The 24,039-nt window shown below is 39.9% G+C and overlaps 1 protein-coding gene and 2 pseudogenes across 1 annotated transcript; 1 reads left to right on the plus strand and 2 right to left on the minus strand.

The window, feature by feature from the left end:
* Window positions 1-8,941: 8,941 nt before the first annotated feature.
* Window positions 8,942-9,983, plus strand: LOC137294596 (toll-like receptor 1). Its single transcript, XM_067825647.1, has one exon. The coding sequence runs from the start codon at window positions 9,126-9,128 to the stop codon at window positions 9,945-9,947; it is 822 nt and encodes a 273-aa protein (XP_067681748.1). The 5' UTR covers window positions 8,942-9,125; the 3' UTR covers window positions 9,948-9,983.
* A 4,449-nt stretch (window positions 9,984-14,432) lies between these two features.
* On the minus strand, window positions 14,433-15,881 carry LOC137295163 (toll-like receptor 3; annotated as a pseudogene).
* A 3,235-nt stretch (window positions 15,882-19,116) lies between these two features.
* LOC137295164 (toll-like receptor 2) lies at window positions 19,117-21,121 on the minus strand (annotated as a pseudogene).
* Window positions 21,122-24,039: the final 2,918 nt, after the last annotated feature.

Below are 24,039 nucleotides of genomic sequence, written 5' to 3' on the forward strand. Positions count from 1 at the left end.
ATATGAATTACTAGACCATTCACATATCATTCTGACATGTGAAGCATACACTATTTGTGTTTATGTTGTATCGGTCATAACAAACATTTGATATTACTATTTGGAAAGGAGAGAGCAGGTGATGGGTGATGGGAAACCCCCAAATACTATATTCTGAGGCTGAAAAATGAATAAGGTGGATAAATGACTGTTAATGCCAATGATTACAACTGAGTAACAGAGTTTGTGTTCTAATTACAGTGGAACAGCCTAAGTTTACTTTAGTTTGTAGCCATATTGTGCAGCTAATTGCAATGAAAATAATATACAAAATCTTTCCTATTAATGAAGTCAAGAGAGGTCCATTTCATATACATTTGTATCTACCTTTCACAAGTATTTCAGTAAATGATTCAGATAGCATCAAGCTGTAGGGAAATACAGATAACCATATTTACAAGTGATTTATAATCCTGATTGTCAGAGGTAATCTTCCATATCAGCTTTGTGACAGCACAGAGGTAAAACATCAGAATCTATGAAATCATTGTGAAGCGTCCAGTCTGAATGAAGCCAATCAAATAGAAGAAGACAAATATTTCTTCCAAAAGAATTTCTACAGGTAGCGTTAATCAGTTGCAAGGTTTGTTTAATAGGACTGTAGAATGTGGTGAAATGTGTGGAATTGGACTTTTCAGTGCAGTGTTTGTTGAGGTGTTTTTAGTAAATTAAATTATGAAATAAATAATGGACGGGCATTGGTAACTGACTGATAAAATGTCACAATGAGAAAACATGTCATGAATCTATGTGGCTAGTTACATCAAGTCCTTTGTGTCCTGTTCCAGTACAACATATGTATATGATGTGTGTCTTGTACTGAATATTATTAAACTGTTTTATCAGAGTCTTGGACTGTTTTTTTTCGTGTTTTTCCATACAGTGCCTAAGTTTGAATTGGATCAACACTCACTGAGCACTTGTTTTCAGCTCTTGACAAACTTACTCATTAGCAAGAAAGCAATTTAATAGTTCAGTGTAGGATAAAACCATGACCAAGAGAACACTTGATGGTGAAATTGTTCACAACAAGATTCATACATCAAGTGAATACCACTTCAGAACTTAGGGCATTGGGGTAGCTCAGTGGTTAAAGCATCCGCTCCTCATGCCAAACTTCTGGTTTTCGATAACCCACATGGGTACAATGTGTGGAGACCATTCCCGGTGTCCCCTGCCATGAGTATTGCTGGAATATTGCTAGAAGTGGCATAAAATTGTACTCACTCACACTACTTGAGAACTGGTATTTATCTTCTGACTGCTTGTCATGCATACATTTCATACTCTTCATCTTTATAACAATGATATTGATTTTGTTCATTTATTTGACCCGTGAAGGTCCGGGGTAGAGTAGGCCTTCAGCAGCCCATGCTTGCCATGAAAGGCGACTATGATTATCGCCACTAATGGGACTCGCTGACTTGGTTGACACATGTCGGTCCTAATTGCGCAGATCAATGCCCATGCAGTTGAGCACTGGATTGTGTGGTCCAGACTCGATTATTTACAGACCACCACCATATATGATTATACGATGCCATATAGAAAGGGTCAAATGCAACATATGTCATATTTGGGATTTCACTTTCTTAGTATAGTACAAACTCTAGTACTTATTTGGTTGAGTCCCATCCGGGATTCGAACCCACACCCTCAGTCAGGTACCTAATCGCCAGCACACAAAGTCAGCCGCCTAGCCCGCTCAGCTGTTCATTTATCGATGAGTGATGGGGTATCCCAGTGTTTAAAGCATTTGCTCATCACTTCTAAGACCCAGGTTTGATTTATTACATCGTTCACTGTGTGAAGCCCATGTCTTCCACCCTGATATTGATCGACATAAAATCCAACTTGCTCACACTCTTTTTCAATCTGGTAGAGTCATGTAGCAACCCATCACTTGATTGCTGCATGTCATCATATCCGAAGTGATCAGTGTTCATAATGTCAATCACGATATTGTCTGCAATGCTCCTGATTATTTACAGACCTTTGTCGACCCGTGAAGATTCCGAGGTAGAATAGGTCTTCAGCAACCCATGCTTGTCATAAAAGGTGACTATGCTTGTCGTAAGCGGCGCCTAACGGGATCGATGGTCACTCACTGACTTGTTTGACACAGCTCATCGGTTCCCAGTTGTGCAGATCGATGATCATGTTGTTGATCACTGGATTGTCTGGTCCAGACTCGATTATTTACATACTGCCGCCATATAGCTGTAATATTGCTGAGTGCGGCGTAAAACTCAACCCACTCACTCATTCACTCACTCACTCACTCACAGATCTAGACCTTTGTCATGTAACCGTAAAATTGCTGAGTTGGGTATCAGTAAAACACTCATTTTCAAACTGTTTATAACTCTTGAACTCCTCTTGGATTATAACAGTTTGTGTAATTTGATAGTTAAGAGTATCATATACTGAACATCATTGAAAACGCACCACCCCTAAAATTGTGGATTTCTAAGAGCAGAAGTGAGCAATCTATGTAAATTTTACATATTTGTGTAGACCAATGTTTGATAAAGAAAAGAAGCAAAAAACAATCAAGCAAAACAGTGAAGATTTAATGCAGCTGACAATGAAATAAAGATGGGGTCAAAATGGAAAGTCAGTAGCGTGTATGACCCCCGTTAGCAGCAACACAAGCTGTGCAACGTCTCCTCATTGAACGGATAAGTCTCTGAATAAAGTCCTGAGGCACTGCATTCCACTCTTGCTGCAAGGCATTGTCGAGTTCCCCAAGGTTGTTGATCTGCGGACGACGTGCGAGGCGTTGGCCGATGTAATCCCACAAGTGTTCGATGGGTGACAAATCTGGTGACAATGCAGGCCAATGAAGTAGAGGAATGTTGTTGTTAGCCAGATACTGTATCGAAACACGTGCAGTGTGGGCTCGTGCATTGTCATGTTGAAATGTGTGCAGATCTTGATGCTGGTGAAAGAAGGGAACGACGATGTTCTGAAGAATGTTGTCACGGTAGTAAACGGCATTCACTCTGCCACGACAAACAATCAGAGCGGTTCTGTGGTGATAACTTATCCCTCCCCACACCATAATGCTGCCTCCATCCCACCGATCGGTTTGCACAACACAATCCTGATGATAACGTTCACCCCGTTGACGCCACACCCGTAGACGCCCGTCAGCATTTCGCAAGTGAAAACGCGACTCGTCGGAGAACACCACACCATGCCAACGTCGTAACAACCACACACGATGCTGTTCAGCCCATTGTCGGCGTTCACGGCGATGCCTGTCAGTCAGGATGGGTCCAACGTAAGGGCGTCGACAACGTAACCCGGCCGCACGGAGACGGCGTCGGACGGCGGAAGCGCTGATCAAACCACGTCGACCCTGGACAGCGTTGGCGGTTCTGGCAGCGGGCAAGGTTCGATCCCGAATATGGCGCCGTACAATGTCTCGATCTTGACGAGGGGTGGTAACACGTGCCTGACCTGGGCGTTGCCGGTCCCTGCTGGTTCCTGTTTGTTGGTATCTGTTAGCAAGCCTCAGAATGGTCGAATGATGACACCCAAATCGTCGTGCAATGTTTCTGCTTGAAGCACCGACCTGCAACATACCCAAGGCCTGTTCTCGTTCCTCTGGTGACAATCTTCGCATGGCGAAAAAACTTTACTTACGAAAGTACTGCGAAAATGAGAACGGTTTTGTGCCGAAGGTCATTTATACCCCTGAACAGCAGGCTTTCTGCATGCAATTTGTGCCCTTCGTGTGTGATGTGCATGAATTTTGTTGTTTTCATGTGATGTGTTCGATGATGTGTTCGAACGATCCGTTTTTTACTGTAGAGCGTTATTTACGATCTAGTGTGTTATTATCAAAATTCCCACCATTAATTTTCCATTTCCAAAAGATTCTATTGCCTTATTTCAAAATTTACAGGTGGTGCGTTTTCAATGATGTTCAGTATATAAACAGGAAACATTTTGGGGCTGGTCATGGAAGCGAAAGAGATGTGGTTGAATTAGGCGTAACCTCAACAGAAGGGAAACCTTAATTCCAACAATGTAACACAGATATGCATAGTGCTTTTCAGGTGTTTCCTGGTTATTATAAACATGACACAGATATAGACAGTAATCATTTATAAGGCACATTGAATTATGTTGATAAATTTGGGGAGGATTACAAGAGGTATTTGGTCCAACAACGGAATGGAGTGGATATTTACATTGTCTGAACACTGTTCCAAGAATGGAGTAGAGATCAGGATTTTCTGGATCACTGTGTTGAGAATGACGTGGGAACTGGATTGTCTAGGGTACTAGTCCAAGAATGGAGTGGAGATTGGATTGTCTGGGCTACTGGTCCAAGAATGGAGTGGAGATTGGACTGTCTGGGCTGGGATACTGGTCCAAGAATGGAGTAGAATGGAAACTCACTCACTCATTCACTCACTCACTCACTCACTCACACTGTATTATTTATTCCTTAGTGCGGCGTTAACAAACCAAACATACTCAGGTGTTGTTCACCTTGGGGAAACGTTCGAGCAGAGGTATGGTGCCAACAAACTTAGGGAAAAATGGGGAGCGAACCGGAATCCGAATCAGGAACGCGACTCTCTACAGCGATTGAAAGTAAAACTGTCCTTGTGAAATGACAGAGAAGACGAAATCAATAATGCTGTTTAAATGTTAGAACCGAATTGACTTCGTATTTATACGAAATGTTTCAGTGTTTGAAATATTATCCATATATTATTCAGACAGGAATAATAATAGTATGTAATATCTGTCGTCATGTAATAACTGTCTTCAGAATGTGCGTAATAGCAGGGATAATATACGTCTTCTATTCTCCCTGATAATAGTAATCGGATTGAATCTTAATCATTCTTACTGAGTTGTGACTACTTCGCCCACCGCACATGCGGATGCTGAATACTGAAAGATGTAATGACCACTGAAATATGACCGGTATACACCAAAGCGTTCCACAAGGAAGGTTCACACTGCTTGGGGCGAGTACACATGCGGTTGCTGTACAGTGGTTTCCTACAATACTGATATCAGAGGTAATATATCCAATGTATTCATATATACTGAACAGCAAAATAAAGTTAAACTTAAAATAAGTTTTTTAAATGGAAGACATAAACACGAACTCTAACTTTTATCAGACGTCATTTTTTCCTAAAATTTCGTTTCTTTTGTTGTTCAATATATTTACGAAAATATGTAATGCTTTGTCAGACCAATGTCTTCGCTGTGTGATGATAAATATTCATTTTAATCACACCATTAAATGATAAGTGATTTGTTGCAAGTAACGTTTAACATTACACTTATTTTGTAACTATAGACATGCTCCATTCGCACTTTGTAAATAGTTGTCCAGAAACAGAACAGAATTTTAGTCTCGTAAATCATACAGAGTGATGAAAAGAACATACTGTCGTTTGTTAATACATTATGCACTAGAATAGGACATGTAATGAGATATGTTGGTTGCACTTTCAAAAATTACTTAGAGGAGTTTTAGCAACAAGTGATAGTTTCAATAGGAGTGGGTTATAATCTGATTTCGCATGTGACATAAATTTGTCCATATGTGGGCTATTACAAATATAAGTGTGTAGTATCTTCTTAGGTTCAACATTAAGATGTGTACATGATAAAATAACAGAAACAAATAACGTTATTTTTTACAAGTTACACATGTTCTGTTTTATAGATTAACATTAAGCCATCGTCCCGTTCCAAAGGGCAATCCATGATTAGAAGTTCTTAATTTTGTTAAGCAGATACGAAATTTTGATGGACGGTCTACAAGATAAGGTTCTAAAGCGAGTGAGGTTTTATATAAATGATAACATTGTCTTTTAGATGAATTTTGAGCATCGGCATACCATGATTGTTTGAACTGGTCAACAAATGAAATTTTGACACAGGATATGCTGATTTATTACATAAGATATATGCACAAGGGCGTATATCACTTCTTGCACATCACTTATATGTTGTTATCATTCGACTCTTATTGGACCCATTAACGTCCGGGTTAGAATACTGGCTTTCGGTAAGCCATGCATATGCTTGTCTTAAGAGTCGGCTAACGGGATCGGGTGGTCAGGTTCGCTAACTTGGTTGACATTGTTGAGTGTCGTAAAACTAAATTAACTGTAACGTAACTCGACTCCGGTATGCGCAGTGGTTTGTGAACACGCCAAACGTTTGAACTCGACAAAATCGCACCTTATTGTCAGCCCGAGAGGTCAAAACCGCCAACAAACTAGCAAGATGATACAGAGTGTATTCTAGATGGTTCTCAGAAATCCTTTGAAACTACAGCTGATACTTTGAACTGTTTTGCTGATATGTCAGGTCTTAAGATTAACTATGATAAGTCTCAGGTAATATGGATAGGGGCAAGAAGGAATAGTTCAATCAGAACTTACCTTATTTAAACATACAATCCAAAATATTTCAAGCTCCTAGGCGTAATATTTTCAACAGATTTAAATATTGTGACTTAACCTAGAAAGAATTTAGAAAATAATTTATTTGAGATTCAATTAATTATTAACAGGTGGATGAAGAGAATAATTACACCATTTGGTAGAACTGCTATTCTAAAATCATTGCTGATTTCAAAATTGAATTATATCTTTCTTAGAACAAATGTATATATTGTTGATGTGTTTGATTTAATGTCGTTATCTAAATTCTTCATACATAAATGTAAGGTATTAAGAACTACTCTTACCTTTAAACACTTCAGACATTATATACAAGGTAGGGATTTTATTGAAAAGAACATATCCTTCAGTAACATGTGAACAAGATTTTAGAAAAAGTGGATGTTATATCATACTTTTCCAAATTTGACTTGCTGAATTCTTTCTTCTTGCTCCCTAATGGAAAAGAATATAGATGGATTAACTTAAACAAACTTACTGTATATTTTTTAAACTTGTAAGTATGATTGGTGAGTGAATGTGTTGTGGTGACTGTTGTTGTTGTTTGTGTGCTTTGTTTAAGAAAACTCCTGTTTTTCCTGTTACCAATGAAATTTTCTTGCAATGGTGCCCAGAGTCCAATAGCTCTATTTTCTGTAACACGGGAAGCAGGAAATAAATATTATTAATTATAAAAATGAATAAAAACTCAACTCAACTCTTATTGCGACGTAAGGTCGCACACTTGAAGAAGACATTAGGGTGAAGACTGTTGAGGTCATTTTCTAGAACAGCGATTGCGAAACAAGAATGATCACAATCGCACATTATTCAGAATGACTGAATGTAGTAAGGGTGTGGCAAGACACGATAACCTTTTGGTAAACCCTTCTTATTAACACAGTTTGACATTTAGAATAGTAATATCGACTCTGCTTTAAACACATCTTTCTTATGGTTACGGGCAGGGTTTTACTGTTTCTTTTTCAACTTAAAACCGTTCTTTCTAGATAACATTTGAAATGGTCATTTGATTGTTATATGTTATCTATGTCAATGACCGTTTCCCATGCATATTCCAGGAAACACGTGGTTATTAATTCCACAAGTTAATATATCCATACACATCATGAATATACAATTTCATTTAGAAAGTCTTCTAGAGTAACACATGTTATATTTGGGATCTCACGTTCCAGAATTTTTTTGGGTTTGAATCCCAACCGGGAAGTTTTATTGAGAAAGTGAAATACCAAATATTACATGTGTTACATTCAAACACATTCATTATCATATCCTGTAATATCATCTACTCCCAACTCTGTTCCTCTTCTGTTTTGTTATGACTCAGGTTTTACTGAAGAATATGTTCTTTCCTTTACAGACAAAATGGATACCCTGATTATGTGGGTCTTCCTACCATTCCTAGTACTTCAGTCTGCCTGTGTTCGTGAGCACACCGAGAACTTTGACCAGTCTTCGGAGCACCCAGAACCATGCCCCCCGTGTTACTGCGAGGCCGGCACTGCGACATGTAAAGACTTAGGTCTTACATATATACCCACATTTCCAAATGGTACACGAAATGTTACCTTTACTCGGAATAGTTTAAGATCCGTTACTGAGAAAACGTTTTCAAATTTAAGCCATTTGAACTTGTTATACCTGGATCTGTCTGACAACGACATTCGAAATACATCCCCTGAAGCGTTTTCAACTCTACCCCGTCTCCAAAATCTATGCTTGAGAAACAACACAATTCCCATAACAATTTTGTCAGAAAGTTTCCTTTGCCTCAGTAATATCCTCAGCCTCAACCTCAGGCATATGCTTTTGAGGAGTATATCAAATACATTCTTCAAACATCTGCCCAGCTTGTCCCTACAATACTTGGACATAAGCCACAATGGCCTTAAACAATTCAATTTTGACAGTGTTGCGAAGTTTCCTGATCTCAAAATTCTTCGTGTTGGACATAATCCCATAAAGAAATTGCAATGGAAATATTCTAACGTCCTTGAAGAGGTGTCATTGGACGATTGTGATATGCCAGGAATTCCCACATTTTGCTCTGGAAATGGATCATTCTTTCCAAAACTGAAAAAAATATTTTTCAGTCACAACCTTCTCTCCAAGTTGGATTCTACGGTCTTTACCTGTCTCGATACACTGGAGGTAATGTTTCTGAACAGTAATCCCATCCGTGTTATTGCTTCAGGAACCTTTGCTAATTTAACAAATTTACAAGAAGTAGGCATGCATCACTTGGAACAGTTGAAACATTTGCACGCCTACGCATTTAACAACACCAACCTAGGTATAATAAATCTTCGAGGCAGTCGCATTGGAGTGAACGAAACTGACCCAAACGCATTTGCAGGATGCTACGCTCTACACACTCTCGACTTAAGTTACAATGAATTCGACTTCAAGGAAGATTGCAAATTTACCCAGCTTTTTAGAGACTTGAATTCACTGAGGAATTTAACTCTTACATCTACTGAACTTACTGAAGTACCCAGTGTGATTTCAAAAATCATGTTCAGACTTGAGAACCTTTACATGAACAAAAACAAACTTCAGAGTCTACCAGATAATATGTTACAGAACCTGACAAAGCTTATACGTCTTGATGTTTCCTTTAACTTTATCAGCATGATTCAAGAGGATGCATTTCCTGAAGAAAGCCGAAATACCCTTAAGTATATTGGACTTGAACATAATTCTTTTACCTGTTCATGTGACATGAAATGGTTTATTCTGTGGATTCAGAGAGATCATCACAAATTTACCGGATACCCGTCTTCTTATGCTTGTGCATACCCATCAGAGTTCAGAAGTGTCCTATTATCGGATGTGTCATTCTCGGAACAGTATTGTCTGTTCCAGAAGACAGTATATGTACTGCTGCTGGGGTTCATCACTCTGGGTGTGGTGCTTGTGGCTGTGGTGTCCATTATTTACAAATGTCGCTGGAGATTTCGCTACTTTCTGTACCTTATCAGGCACCTTGAACTCCATAAGCCAAGAGATGGCCAGGATTGCACCTATGATGGATTCGTAGTGTACTCCCCCAGTGACACAACGTGGCTCACAGAACACTTGATTCCTTGCATGGAGGAAAGAAATGGCCTGAAACTATGTATACACGAGAGGGACTTCGATGTTGGAGGTGCGATAGTTGACAACATTGTGGAAAGCATTGAGGCCAGTAAGAAGATCCTCATTGTACTGTCTGTCAACTCACTCCAAAGCGAATGGTGTCTGTTTGAGATCAACTTTGCACAAAGACGAGCAGTTGGGGAAACTCATACTTTCGTTGTGGTTCTCTTGGGCAACATCCCTGGAAGGCTCATCTCTTCCTCCTTGCGGGCCATGCTTGAAGAACATCCATGTTTAATATGGCCAGCAGAGCAGGGAGATGAAAGTGCTCGAGATATGTTCTGGGAGCAAGTAATGGGATACTTTCGTCATTAGATTTACATATACCTTTAATTTGCCTGGTAATGAAGTGCAACCTCTACTTTGCATGATATCTCAAAAACACGTTTTGCATCTAGTCTAGAAATTTGCATGGACTGTGTTGGCATCTCACCCACGTCCGATATGCAATACATTCTTTTTACTTTCTGTAAGAGAGGTTGTCTGTGTCTCTGTTATGACCCCGAACGCTGTGACACATTCTGAGAGGCAGTTATGTGTGCAGCCGCCGAAATCTTTGTGATATTTCATACAGAAGAAATGAAAATACTTTGAAATCTTTTACATCTATGATTATCCATGTACGTACTCAGATAGGTGGGACAAAACAAATCTGTCTGAGATGAAATACGTTGTCATGAAGACCCTACAAGGTGGGGGAAGTCGAGAAAGAACGGCGAACGCGAACGTCTGTAGATTCGTGATGCGTGTCTGACAGTTTAATGGGGGCGCATTTGTAAGTTTGTTCGAATTTGTGTAATTCTCTTGTTCCAACGCATGACGTTATAGAGAGACTTTCAGCTGTTTCAATAGTACCTGGATTCTATATTCTGTAATGATGAGTGAGTTTAGTTTCAGGCCGCAATATTCCAGCAATATCATGGTGGGTGACACCAGATATGGGCTTCACATTTTCACATACGGGTCGTCGGTAAGATGAGCGAAGCTTTAACTACTAAGCTACCCCACTGCACCTTTCTTGTAAGAATTATGTGTAGCGTATATAACCGTGCCAGTTACATTGTGGTTACTCATTCGGATGAGTATTCTTTTAACGCTGATGGGCCCGTTAAGGTCCGGGTTAAAATAGGCCTTCAGCAACCCATACTTGCCATAAAAGGCGACTATGCTTGTCGTAAGAGGCGACTAACGGGATCGAGTGGTCAGACTCGCTGTCTTGGTTGACACATGTCGTCGGTTCCCGATTGCGCAGATCGATGCTCATGATGTTGATCACTCGATTATCTGGCCCAGACCCGATTATTTTCAGACCACCGCCATATAGCTGTAACATTCCTGAGTACGGGGTAAAACTAAACTCACTCACTTTATTGCTGATGAGTTGTTAAAGCAAGTTTATGTTCCGATCAGCTAGAAAATATCTATCCATGAAGATCCAGGTTAGAATTGGTCTTCAGTAACCCATGCTTGTCGAACGATCTGGTGGTCAGACGAGCTGACGTACTTGACACATGCCATTGTATCCCAATTGGTCGATGCTCATGCTATCGATCACTGGATTGTCTAGTCCAACACACACGTACTTATTCACAGACCGATAACCGATAGGAGGAAAATGGCTGAGAGCGACGTTCAACAGCACAGACAGAAAGAAAGAAAATATTTCATTCATTTTGTATTTTGTGGTTGAGTTACGCGATCATTCCCTGACCCAAAATATCAACCACTACAGTCTGTCTGACTGGAAAGTAGCCAATGAACTGCTAAATATATCAGTTTAGAAAGGTAGTTAATAAATATCACGAGGCAAGATGTTCATGAAGGATCTATACCCAAACATGAGTTTTATTCTGAGTATAAAACTGAACCCGTTTCATTATGTATTTAAGAAATCCTCTGGCGTACTCCTGCTTTCTGTCTCACCTTCTCACATACCGTGTTTATTTAAAATATTTTAGATATTTTGACGATGGTTTCATCTAATGGAGTCATGAAACTGAAATCTTGCATTTATTTTGTATGTCAATCACCAAATTTCAGTTTCTTGTCGATGACTTTATATCACCCTGTCCTATTTCACATACAAATAACCAGGACTGGGGTAGACTAGAGGTTGAAAGCGTTCTCTCGTCACACCGAGGCCCAGGCTCGATTTCCCACAATGTATGAAGCCCATTTCAAGTGTGATATTTGCTAGAACATTAGAAAAGCTCCTTAAAACCATACTCACAAAACAACCGTTGGTATTATTATTTCAGTATCTTAAAACTGCATCTGCAGTCTGTATGAATATATATTTTCAAGCACATGTACACTAACAATATTTACGTCCGTTTCCAATGGTGTATAATGTAATATTGTTCTTGTATGTTTTTATTTCTGTTTATTGTGAAATAAAATACTTCTCCTCTTGCTTTTATGTGTTTCACAGCCCATCATACGTTTTTTTTATTCCACTGTTATCCATACTTAACAACATGCATTGCATTACAGAGCCAACACCCGTCAAGATCAGGGTTAGAATTGGTCTTCGGCAACCCATGCGTGTCGTAAGAGGCGACTAAGGGGTTCGGGTGGTCAGGGTCCAGTTATCGTATCGATGACATAGATCGATGTTCATACTGTTGATCACTGGATTGTCTGACCAAGACTTGATCAGTTTCAAACCACTGCCATACGGCTGTAATATTTGATGAGTGTTTCATTAAACAACAAACAATTAATATAATGCATTCAATACGAATATTTACCCGTGAAAACACTGTTACAGTCAATTGTGAAATATTCTCCATTTCTATGGACGATTTTGATCGCTGCTGTACTCAGTTTCTGACAATATAATATATTTATTTATGATTAAAACACTTTATCTTGGGAGAAAACTGCATAAAACTTGTGCATGGGCGGTTCCAGCCTTTTAACAGGAAACGAAACTGTTGTGTTATCAATGTTTTGACTTGTGTGCTGTTGCTAGGATTATATGCTGGAATGATACAATGTACGTATTCTGACTACTGTTGTGTTATCAGTGTTTTGACTTGTGTGCTGTTACTGGAATTATTTGTTGGAATGATACAATGCACGTATTCTGTAAATAACAGTGGCGTAAAACCCAACACATTCACTCTAACACACCAGTGACCATAACGGTAAACAGGGGGAATTGGACCAGACAATCTACTGATTCGAACAACTGGGATACGATGGCAGGAATCACGGGTACACAAGATGTTAACAGCTCAGTATTCTTTCAGCCGACAACCACATGGCCCGGACGTCGTGTTTTGTTGTATAAAGTGTATAAACAGACAATCACCCACTTGACCAGAGACGATTGTTCTCGCATGACCGTGCACCCCATGGGTATTGGATGACCCTGTGGGAGTCTCTGAACATGACACCATCACATCACGCCATTATTTTGGACCAATCAGCGTAGAATTCAATTTTCACTGGTTTGATCCGGTTGGAGAGTGGGAATATATAAATCCCTCTGACAATGACTTGAGGTTATCACTAACTACAAGTCTTTTTTCTCACACAAGGTTTACATTTTCCATACTCATTAACCTTGGTGTCGCTTGTGGAGAAAATCTGTTATCTCAAAGCACACGCCCTTGAGGCATGGTGCAGTCTCCTCCACATTGCCTGTCACCGCTGCAAATTTCTGAACAAATAGCTTCTACGGTTCCAACACAGCAAACCTTTATTCTGTTCATAATTCTGTGTACACTGTGTCCCTGTTGTTGCCGGTTGAAAAACCGTATGGCAACGCTGAATTCTGCCTGACACTGTCACTTGCGCCAGCCTCCCAAAACTGCATAGCACCGCATGCCTCTGCCCCCAGTTCTCTTCCCTTTTACAGTCATGTGACTTACCACAGATCACATGATCCCAATGTAACTATAAATAGACCATTTGACCGCAACATTCCGGCCCCATAATTGTTACAATTAACAATTACAATAACATACTCTGCATCAAAACATGTGGAACATATTCAGTTGTAAAATAAACTGATACCTTCAAACTGAACATAGCTTATAACTGCATTAATAGCTCTGAGAATTTGAATTGCTTCAATACACACTCATACACACTCTGTGACTGCATAATAAACCTAAAATACCCATTGGTTAAATTATCAAAAACGTACATTCCTCTGCACATCTGTACAGCCCAACTGTAGAACTGAAAACTGATACTGTCAACAGTCACTTTCAAGCAGTAAACACAGCTTTGTAATTGGTCTGTTCAAGACACCTGACTTCGTTCTGACTTCAACACTGCGCACAAATTTTGGACTTGTCTCCATCGACAACGTGGGTAGGCATCACTCTCAGAAAATATACCAGGAGGCAGGTTTGGCTTGCCTTTTAACAATAGCAGGTGGTTCGGTGTCAAGGCATCTAAATCACTTGGATCATCCGAAACTCTTGAAATTGGCCGACTGTTAACTATGGCTTCTACTTCACACAGCACTGTGTGTAATCCCTCATCATCTACAGGCTGATTCTTGAGAACTGAAAAAAGTATCTTCCGGACACTACGTATCTGTCGTTCCCAAACACAACCATGGTGTGATCCACTAAGGGGACTGAATATCCATTCCACATTTCTCTGTATCATACTTTTTTAATGGTAGATTGATTCCATTGCCTGATTGCCTCCCGAAGTTCTCTCTCTGTGCCTTTCAGATTGGTACCATTATCTGACCTGATTTATCGAATCTGACCCCTTCTCGCCACAAATCTTCTCAAGGCGTTTACACATGAACTGGTATCAAGTGAGTGCGCAACCTCAATATGGACTGAAATTGTCGGACAGCACCAAGACAGTGTTTCTGCTATTTTCAAGACTCTTCACAATATTGTCAACAATGTAACACCCAGGGGTAAAATCTCTCTCATGTATACATAACTTTAAATTGACATCAGTTTCAATTTTCGGTAGCAGGTTATTTCGTATCCACCCAGAATCATCTTCACAATACAGAACAAATGCGTCAAAAATGAAAGCTTCCTCTCTCTCAGCGTTTCGCTGCCTCTCTCTAAATCTCAGCATGTAAACGCAATATCGGATGTGCCAACGCCATCTGTATGTAAGGGAGATAATCACTCAAAACACAATTGCTCCGTTGGACAGGCCAAAAATAATAGGAAACATGTAAGGTGAGATTTGGCAGGTCTGTTCAGAGATGTTGGCGTCAGTGAGAGGTTTTGATAGAAGTTCTGTAGGATACCCACAGACATATTTATCGGGGGAGTAATCAAATATATTTTTATCTGATTTCATCCACGTTATGAACCAAAGATTCGCGCAAGTGCAGACATAGTTGTTATATGCTAGGTTGACATCTTTAAGTTGGTTTCTCAGATTTAGCGGGAAAATTGCTTCATGTATAACTACGATAGCATTCTCTGATAGACTTATGTGCTGGAGTTTCTTCAAGTTGTTGAATAATCCCTGTTTTAACCGCATTATTCTGTTCCCGTGAAGATCGATTGTTCGTAGTTCTACTAACGTCGACAGGACCTCGGGAAAGAATGATAATTGGCACCGTGACATTTTTATCACTTGTAAAGTGTGTAAATCACCAAGAAGTGACCGTAAATAGGTGTCATTAAAATACAACATGGTATTGTATGACAAAGAGAGGGTTGTGAGTCCTGTACACCATTTAAAAGCATTGGGGTTAACGATGACATTAAAATATCCATACTGAGCGATACTTGCAAGATAAACAGTTGTTATAGCACTATTGTTGAACGCATATGGCTCTATTCCGACTGTCTCTGCATATCCTTTATCTTTAAAAACGCCACTAAGGCTTAATATATTTAGTTGAGGTAGTGACGAAAATGTACCCGAGTTTATCGTCATTAATCTATTTCCATCAAAACTGTAATACTTCACGTTAATGAGACACACTAAACATTGTCTAGACAGATGTCCTATTTTATTGTCCCTAAGATCTATATCTACCACACTAGAATGGCCACTTCCAGAACAAAATCGGGGAAACATCGACAAGCGGTTCCACTGGAGAAAAAGGTGTGTAATTCGTTTGGGTACAACGTCTCTCATTTTATATATATCATTGTCTTTGGCTGATAATGTCTGGAGAACCTTTAGATCACGAAAAACTGTAAAATCCAATGTTTTCATATTATTTCCTTCAATGAAGAGATCTGTGATATTTAATCGAGTGAGTCCTTTGATAAACTCTCTTGTGATATGTACGCCCATCTTATTATATGATAGGCTAAGGTGTCTGAGATTCTTTTGCCGGCTGTAGAAGGTTTGTTTTAGAGTTACTTCAGACACATCATTATAGTCAAGAAGAAGAACTTCAAGAATTGTAAGATCCCGAAAAGCATCGCTGGAGATCATTTTAATACTGTTGTTGGTAAGTATTAGAACTCTTATGTACGTCATGTGGCAAAAAGTCATTCTTGATATGCTTTCTAAATAATTGGATGAAAAGTTTAGCAGCCGAGTTGATTGGTTCAGGTTAGGAATCGTTGTAAGGTTTCATTCATTACCTACACACATGACGCATTTCGATGTGCGGTTACACATATTATTGAAATAGGGTGTAGACTGCTCTCCGCACTTTACTCGGTTGAGGTTCCTAGTCACTGTTCCCTGTGGTGTCCCACACATGGTAAGAACTAAAATCAGAGGGAGTATGTGTATCATTTTCATCCAATCCAAATATTTCCAAAATCTCAATCTGCAGAAATAAACGAAAGAAGATCATATTTACATGTTTTTAAGTGTACCAAAACTATCGTTATTGACGACCTAGGCTGTGTTACATTAGGTTATAACAGGTCATAACAGGTTATGTTACATCACGAATGTTCTTGTGAATACGTCAACGCCAGTTCTCGACTATGTACCCATTCCTCTAGGCTTAAAATCCATCCATCCCCAACATGAATTGGCGTAGGAAAGACCTTGAAACACTTAGCAGCACAACTGGGGCGAACCAGGATTCCAGGTTCCAGGTATAACCAAGGGAGAGAACTCTGTACAGCGAGATTGAATCACCCGTAAGTGCTATATCAATAGAATGAAATATTGTTACTCAAAAGGGGAATGTAGTCGTTTCTATGCATACGTGGGATACATGATTAAAAGGAAACACCGACCTTTCAGTTCTCGTACTATCTGAATAATATCCAGTCAGGATCCAATTTCTGAATTACAAATTATTACACAAAGTAGTTGGTCTGTTCATGCTGGTGTTTCAGTTTAACCTCAGGCACATTTAACATTGAGATATCTCATTATCAGCACTTATGCAGGGGAACTCGAAAACCAGGAAAATGTCTTGTCTGAATAAACACACGTCAGCATAACATGAGATAGAATACGTGACTGTCATAAAATGTGCCTGGAGAAGTATCATGACCCGAAAATACTACGTTTTATATGAACGCAACATGGATGGTACATATAGGATGAATATATATAATGAGTTTTGAGACGAGTGAGATTAGTTTTACGCAGCACTCAGCAAATATTCTAGCTATATGGCAGCGGTCTGTAAATAATCGTGTCTGGACCAGACAACCCAGTAATCGACAGCAGGTTGATCGATCTACACATGTAGGATAAGTTGACATGTGTCAACCAAATCAGCGAGCCTTACCACCCTTTCGACAAGCATGGGTTATTAACGATCAGTTCCTGTCTTGATCTTCACGGGGCCCTTTCGAGATGAGAAACAATCACATATATCGCAGTGGTGTTATCAGGTAAAAGTACATCCCTAAACCACTGAGATAATTACCACAGAATCCGCATTTAGATTTGCACTCTGACTGAAGCTTGATAACCATAGACTCGTGATTGGGAACGGTTAAACTTATGGAATAGAGACAGAAAGTCGGGAATACGAGAAAGGTAAGTCGGGAGATGTGCACTTGGCAAAGCTTTCGAGAGGCAAGCACACGACGTCGTCAGAGGAAAATTACAAAATACATGAGTTAAGGGCGGATACGGAAGTGACAAATCATTGAAACAGGGAGTCATCGAACGGTACTGTCCGAAATTCTTCCATCTGATGGGATATGTGGCCAAGATCAGGCCAGGCTCGAACCATTCAAAACACATGTTTGTCCGCTCAAAGTTCAGTATGAACTGCGGTAAGTTCTATCAACGTCACAAAGTTCCTCATGGTTTGACCCTGTCCTGCTTTGTGTTGCAATGAGAGAGAGAGAGAGAGAGAGAGGGGGGGGGGGGGAGGGGGAAGAGAGAGGGAGAGAGAGAGAAAAAGCGAGAGAGGCAGAATAAGTGAGTATATAACCTGGTGTTGTTTTTGTTTTGTTTTTATTCTTGGATGTATGTGAGCCAGTATATGAATGTATGAATGTAATGCGGTCAGTTAAGAGTAGCGGTCGTCCCAACTCTCATTCCTTGACTTAGCATCCTTGGACGGACCTAATGAGCGGTGATCCTGAGCTACTATGTCCCCTGACATGGACAGGTAACTGACGTAGGCTTTACTAACGCCCAATCACCATAAGCCTGTGTGAAGACCAGCTAAGGCGACAGGCGGCTGGCACCGGAGTTCTCACGTACGCTGCCTCTATGCAGACCTTTAAGACGGAAGAGGCTGCAGCCAAAGCACAATCGTGACCCCCTACCAACCCCCTTGCAACACGATTCCAACGTCAGCTCCAAGGTGAACCCCTACTCTATCAGTCACACTCGCTGTGCAGGACCTCAACTCCATTTAAAGTAGCCCATTTGCATAAATGGCTAGAGCGTTATCAGTTGATCAGCTCGGCAGTGGCACCATTACTAAAGGCAGCTTTAGTCAGGGCTTCGGCTGCTTGTAACTTTAAACCCGTTAATGGTCAGCCATTACTAGTGGAGGAGAAGCTGCACAAGGAAATTTCTTTACTTTGCAAAGCAAGCTCATTCACACATTCTTTTAACTACAATAAAATATGTAACATTCATCAATTTAAGACATTTTGTTTTCAAAGCATATACGAGGGGCGATCAAAAATTATGTAGAAACAGCGAACAAAGTACAAATGAAGTTATCTTTATGTTTTATTTTTCGACATATCATCTGTCAAGCTCAAGCAAGTTGGTTTTGCCATGTTCCAGTCTCACGATCCGCATTTTGTTGGACCTTTTATCTAGTTACCGTCAAAATACGCAAACTCTACAATAAATGCATCACAAACTGCAGGGGACAATATATGCAAAAAGTAGTTTGTGTGTCTGATATTGATAGAAGTCTGCTAAAATCAAACATATATTAAAGTTCACAACGAAGCAGTTTGAAACTACAATCGTCTGCATGCCCATCATACATACTTGTTTGCTGTTGTGTATATAAATTTCTTCCAATGCTGTAGTTAAAGCAGGGATCCTCAAATTCAGACAGCACACAACACTTATTTAAGTCCATGCCCTGCTTGTTTACTTTCTCTGTAGGGAATATTTTATTATGTAACACTTATCCTTCTAAACATTGTCGCATCCAGAAAACATGTCTGTCTTATTCTTCCTTTGGACAAAGTAATATATGTAGTCGTCTGGAAGAGTGCATACAGTGATGTCGTCATGTTTCGCGACTCAATGTTCTCAAGCAGCACCACCAACAGGTAACCCTCGTCCTTTTCTAGAGCCCGTTTCTGGATCAGAGCCAGCTCACACTGACACCATGGACAAGAACTGGACAGCACCATGATGGCTTTCCTGCTGCTTTCCAAACTGGTTACAATGTTGTCAACTATGTATTCTCAGGGAATAAAGTCTCTTTCATGAATACACAGCTTAAAGTTGGCTTCGTCTTTCATCCTTGGTATGATGATGTTTCTTATCCAAAGTGAATCATCTTCACAGTACAACACAAAAGCGCCATAGATGTATACCGTTGCATCAGTTGGTTTCCTTCTTTTGTATCTCAACATGTGGATACAATAGCGAATGCACCGACGTAATCTGTAAGCAGTGGAGAGAACTACTATCAACACTATTGAAACTATGGACAGACCGTAGATTATGGGAAACGCATAAGGAGAGATTCGACAAGCCTCTTCAGAGATGTTGGCATCAGTGAGAAGTGTTGATCTGAGGTTCAGTGGGTATCCGCATTGATAGGACTCAGGAAATTAAATGAATTTACTTGTATCCTCCTTCGCCCACGCGATGAGCCAAAGATTAGCCCACGTACAGACAACATTATTGAAAACCATGTTCACTGTAGACAGCTGCTCTCGTATTGATGTTGGAAATGGAGCTTCACTAATCACCTCAATGGAATTTTGAGAGAGATTCAGAATTTGGAGTCTTCTCAAGTTAGTGAAAAGTTCCGGAGGGACAGACATAATTCTGTTTCCATGAAGATCAATATGTGTAAGTTGCTGGTGGTTAGATATTACCCTGGGAAAATATAACTGACACCTTGCCATTCGTAGCACCTCTAATTTGTCAAGTCCAGAAAGAAGGTTTTGAACATAGCTGTTGTTTAAATAGATCATAGCGTTGTAGCACAGGTCCAAATAGGCATCCTTTCACTGCCTTAAGGTTGGCAAGGTGATCCAAATATCCAAATTTAGCAATGCCTGAAAGAGTAAGCCTTTCCAGTGTACTATTATTGAATGTATATTCCTCCAGTACCTCATCGATTGAGTAACTTCTGAAAGCATTACCTATAGAAATCTGTCGAATATTTGACAATGAGGAAAAAGTATTTGAGTAAATCTTCCATAAAAACTTGTCTGTAAAAGATACGTGTCTGTAAGACATTTCAAACTAGTATTTGACACATGTGCAATGACATTTTCACTTATATCTAAAGTTCGTATTTGTGAATAATTGAAGTCACCACAAAATCTGAGAATGTCGTTGTAAGGCACACTTAAAAAACGTAGTGACTTCAGACGACATATCACAGAAAAATTAAAATGCGTGATATGATTGTGTTCAATTTTAAGAGTATTCAGTTTGAGTCGTCAAAGTCCATGCACAAAGTCCTCTGTACGATTTCGAAAATATTTGTTATTTGACGCATCAATAGAGCGAACTGTGTCTTGAAGACTGTTGAATGATTTCTGAAGAACCAGAACGTGTACATTGTTGTACCTAAGATCCAGGACCTCCATCCGTGACATATGTTGAAATGCATCACCAGAAGGGTATGTGATGCTGTTGTTCCGAAGAATTAGGATTTTTAACCGTGTCATATTTCGAAATGTATTTCTTGTTACCACTCCTAGGAAATTCGATGAAAAGTCCAGTTTTGTTACTGAAGTTTGTATGTCCGCAATTCGTGTTAGTTCTCCTCCCCTGCTACTGCAACTGACACAGTTTGGAGAACATTTGTACAATTTTTCGAAACACTCTATAAGGACCTGTCCACATGATACATGTTCTTCCTCCTGAACGCTGGTCAGCAACACGGTAAAACCCACAGTGCAAACTGTAATCCAGAGAACTGTCCTACAACCATGAGCCATGATGCTTTAATGTGTCGGTATAAGACCTTGAATACCACCCCTGGAATGTGAAAAAGATGTTTATTATCACCAATGCTGGGCATTTTGGTCTTGTCAGTATAATTACGAAAGTTGCGTTTGATTTGGAGGATAAAAGTGGCTTTGAACATTTTTTATGCTTCTCATTTGTTAGTACAGTCGTGCCTGAAGTACATACGTTGGATCGAACTCGATTTTTTTTCAATGAATGTTATCATACTGAAACATGACTCTCATTAACCCACTCTGACAATGACCTACCTTTCAGCCAATCCGAATTTTCTTATGTGAAATTGTAAAGCGACATAAGAAACAGCTCTGGTAACACTTAATTCCAATTCCCTGTTTCATAAGAAAAAGGTATTTACAAAGGAATTTTAATTCTAAACTTTAATAACATTTTATTTCAATATGTCATGGCGAGATCGCATATTATCCCTGCCTGGCGAGGTCGTAAAATGATCCACAATGCATCTGACTCTGTGGTTACACCTGTTATGTGTTTTTTGCGCTTATTCAGCATATTTGTGTAACGATTGATATAATATCGAATCCGCAAACGTTTCTTACGTCAGAGCCCCGTTTTGAAATTTCCACCAGTTCAGGTTCCTTTGCTTTGCTGTACGACAGGGCATTCTATACGACGTGTTTGCAAGGATTAGAAGGAGCGTAGTGTTGCAATATGCACGTGCTTAGATGTATCCAATCATACTGATTAATATTTATGTATCCAGTTACATAAATTAGTCTTCAATTTCTGGACTGGTTATTGTGCTAAGTTGCGCAATAGTACTGAACCCAGTGAACAGGAAACGTGGCTGTTGTGTAATCAATCTTCTGATATATCTACTATAATCACCTGTAACTACTGTGAAAGGATTCTTTATTAGAATGGAACCGTGAAGATCCGGGTTAGAATTGGTCATCAGCAACCTGATTCGATTATTTTTTATGTAATTATACATAGAAATGTAAGTCTAAGAAATCTCTGTTGAAAGCAGAGAGGAATGTACTGAATCATGAGCATGAATACCTATCCAACAGAGATGATACAGTGCTTTGAGCGTATCATGCACCATCTACAGCCATACAACTGTTTAACTGAGAAATTTTCATACATGTCGCTGTTTTGCTGACATCGCAACTTAACACATGATTACTGCTCCGTGACTCGCATCATGTATCAAACGAAATTCAGTTGTTGTTAGTGAAACATTTAATTGCTATTGAAATGGAAGTGAACGTTTAGAAGTATAATATGAAAGTATACAATCGGTCCTGTCATAAATGTATTAACGAAACCAACGTTAAGCAGTGGTTATCAGTTTTTAGATTGGCAGCTAATTACAAACATTTTGAAAGTTGTCCCTGCCTTTATTCATATGGGTGTTACAGTAAAAGACCTTTGACATACCTGTAATTGTGTCTATATATATTTGAAGCCTTTAGTTCAAAGGATTTCATATCAAGTCAAATGTTTACAGGTCCACGACGTCCTGGAGGCTGTCTGCAGTGTGGGGTGATATGCTGATTAGAGTATTATTCATACCCACTTCCTCGTCATATGAATCAGTTTGAGAGTGTGACATGAGTAATTGAGTGAACGAAGTTTTATCGAGGTATCATCGACCAAATTGTAACCAAATTGATAATCTCATTTTGAATTTAAAAAGAGTTCCAGAGAGATATTAGATTCAGAATCTAGGAAATCTAGACTTGCTTCATTTAGGGCTTAAGGGTTGCAGGTATGGCTAGGCAGTAGGGGAAATATTGTGGTTCAGGGAGTGTGAGAGAGACTAGACGTATCCGTGAACTTGAACCAGTTCTCGGTCTGGTAGAACAAACAAACATGGATCTACTAGGTTAGAAGTCGATGGGTGATAGGTAATGGACGAGGAGGAACAGCTAGGTGGGTAGTTGTTGGTGACAAGGTGATGGTTGAGTGGGGTTGGGGGTGGGGGTGGGTGGGGTGGCCAGTGATGTGAGGCTTATGGTTGGTAGGTGACTTTGGTCGTGGATAGTGAGGGGCGGTAAAGGATGGGTGGTTGGTGATGTGCGCTTGATAAATGGGTTGTGATGGGTGATGGGTGGGTGGTAAGTAATGAATGGTAATGTGAGGTTGATGATGGGTGGTTGATGGGGTTTAGTGATGAGCGTTAAGTGACGGGTGTTGGATGAGTGGTAGGTGATGGGTGCTGGATAAGTGGTAGGTGAGAGCGATGGATGAGTGGGTGGTAGGTGGTGAACGTTTAATGAGTGGTAGGTTATGAGTGTTGGATGAGTGTTAGGTGGTGGTTGTTGGATGAGTGTTAGGTGATGGGTGTTGGATGATTGGTAGGTGATTGGCGTTGGGTTAGTGGTACTTAAGAAAAACAACAGCTCGATTCAATGTTGATTTGAAAAAGTGGTACGAAAAATTATCAAACATTGTAGTGTAGTAGGCAATGAAAAATACAGGCAGACTGATACACAGTTAGGAACTGCATCAAGCAATATTGCAGTTCAAGACCTCGAATAGAATGTGACTGTTCTCTGGGTGTGCTGATGTCTTACGGAAAAATATTTCCAGATATTGCCAAAATAATAACAAATATAAGAAATCTTATACTCAGTATCACCCCAGAGATCAGGGTTAGAACTGACCTTCAGCAGCGCATACTTGAGGGATAAGAGGGATAACCATACTAACGGGATTGGGTGATGAGGCACACTGACTTGGTAGACATATGTCATCGTGTCCCAGATGGATGCGCAGATCGATGCTCGTGCTGTTGATCACTGAATTGTCTGATCTAGACACGATGTTTTTCCAGATTCCCGCCATGTCGTTAGAATGTTGCTGAGCACGGCGTGAAAAAGACCTTATCTTTTTATACCCAGTGCCCCTTAAATTGCGAGAC

This window comes from Haliotis asinina, chromosome 8 (genome assembly GCF_037392515.1).
Source record: "Haliotis asinina isolate JCU_RB_2024 chromosome 8, JCU_Hal_asi_v2, whole genome shotgun sequence".
Taxonomy (NCBI): Eukaryota; Metazoa; Mollusca; class Gastropoda; order Lepetellida; family Haliotidae; genus Haliotis; species Haliotis asinina.

Bases quoted from the DNA above. Each gene is read 5' to 3' on its own strand.
- LOC137294596 (XM_067825647.1), top strand. From the start codon at position 9,126: ATGATTCAAGAGGATGCATTTCCTGAAGAAAGCCGAAATACCCTTAAG.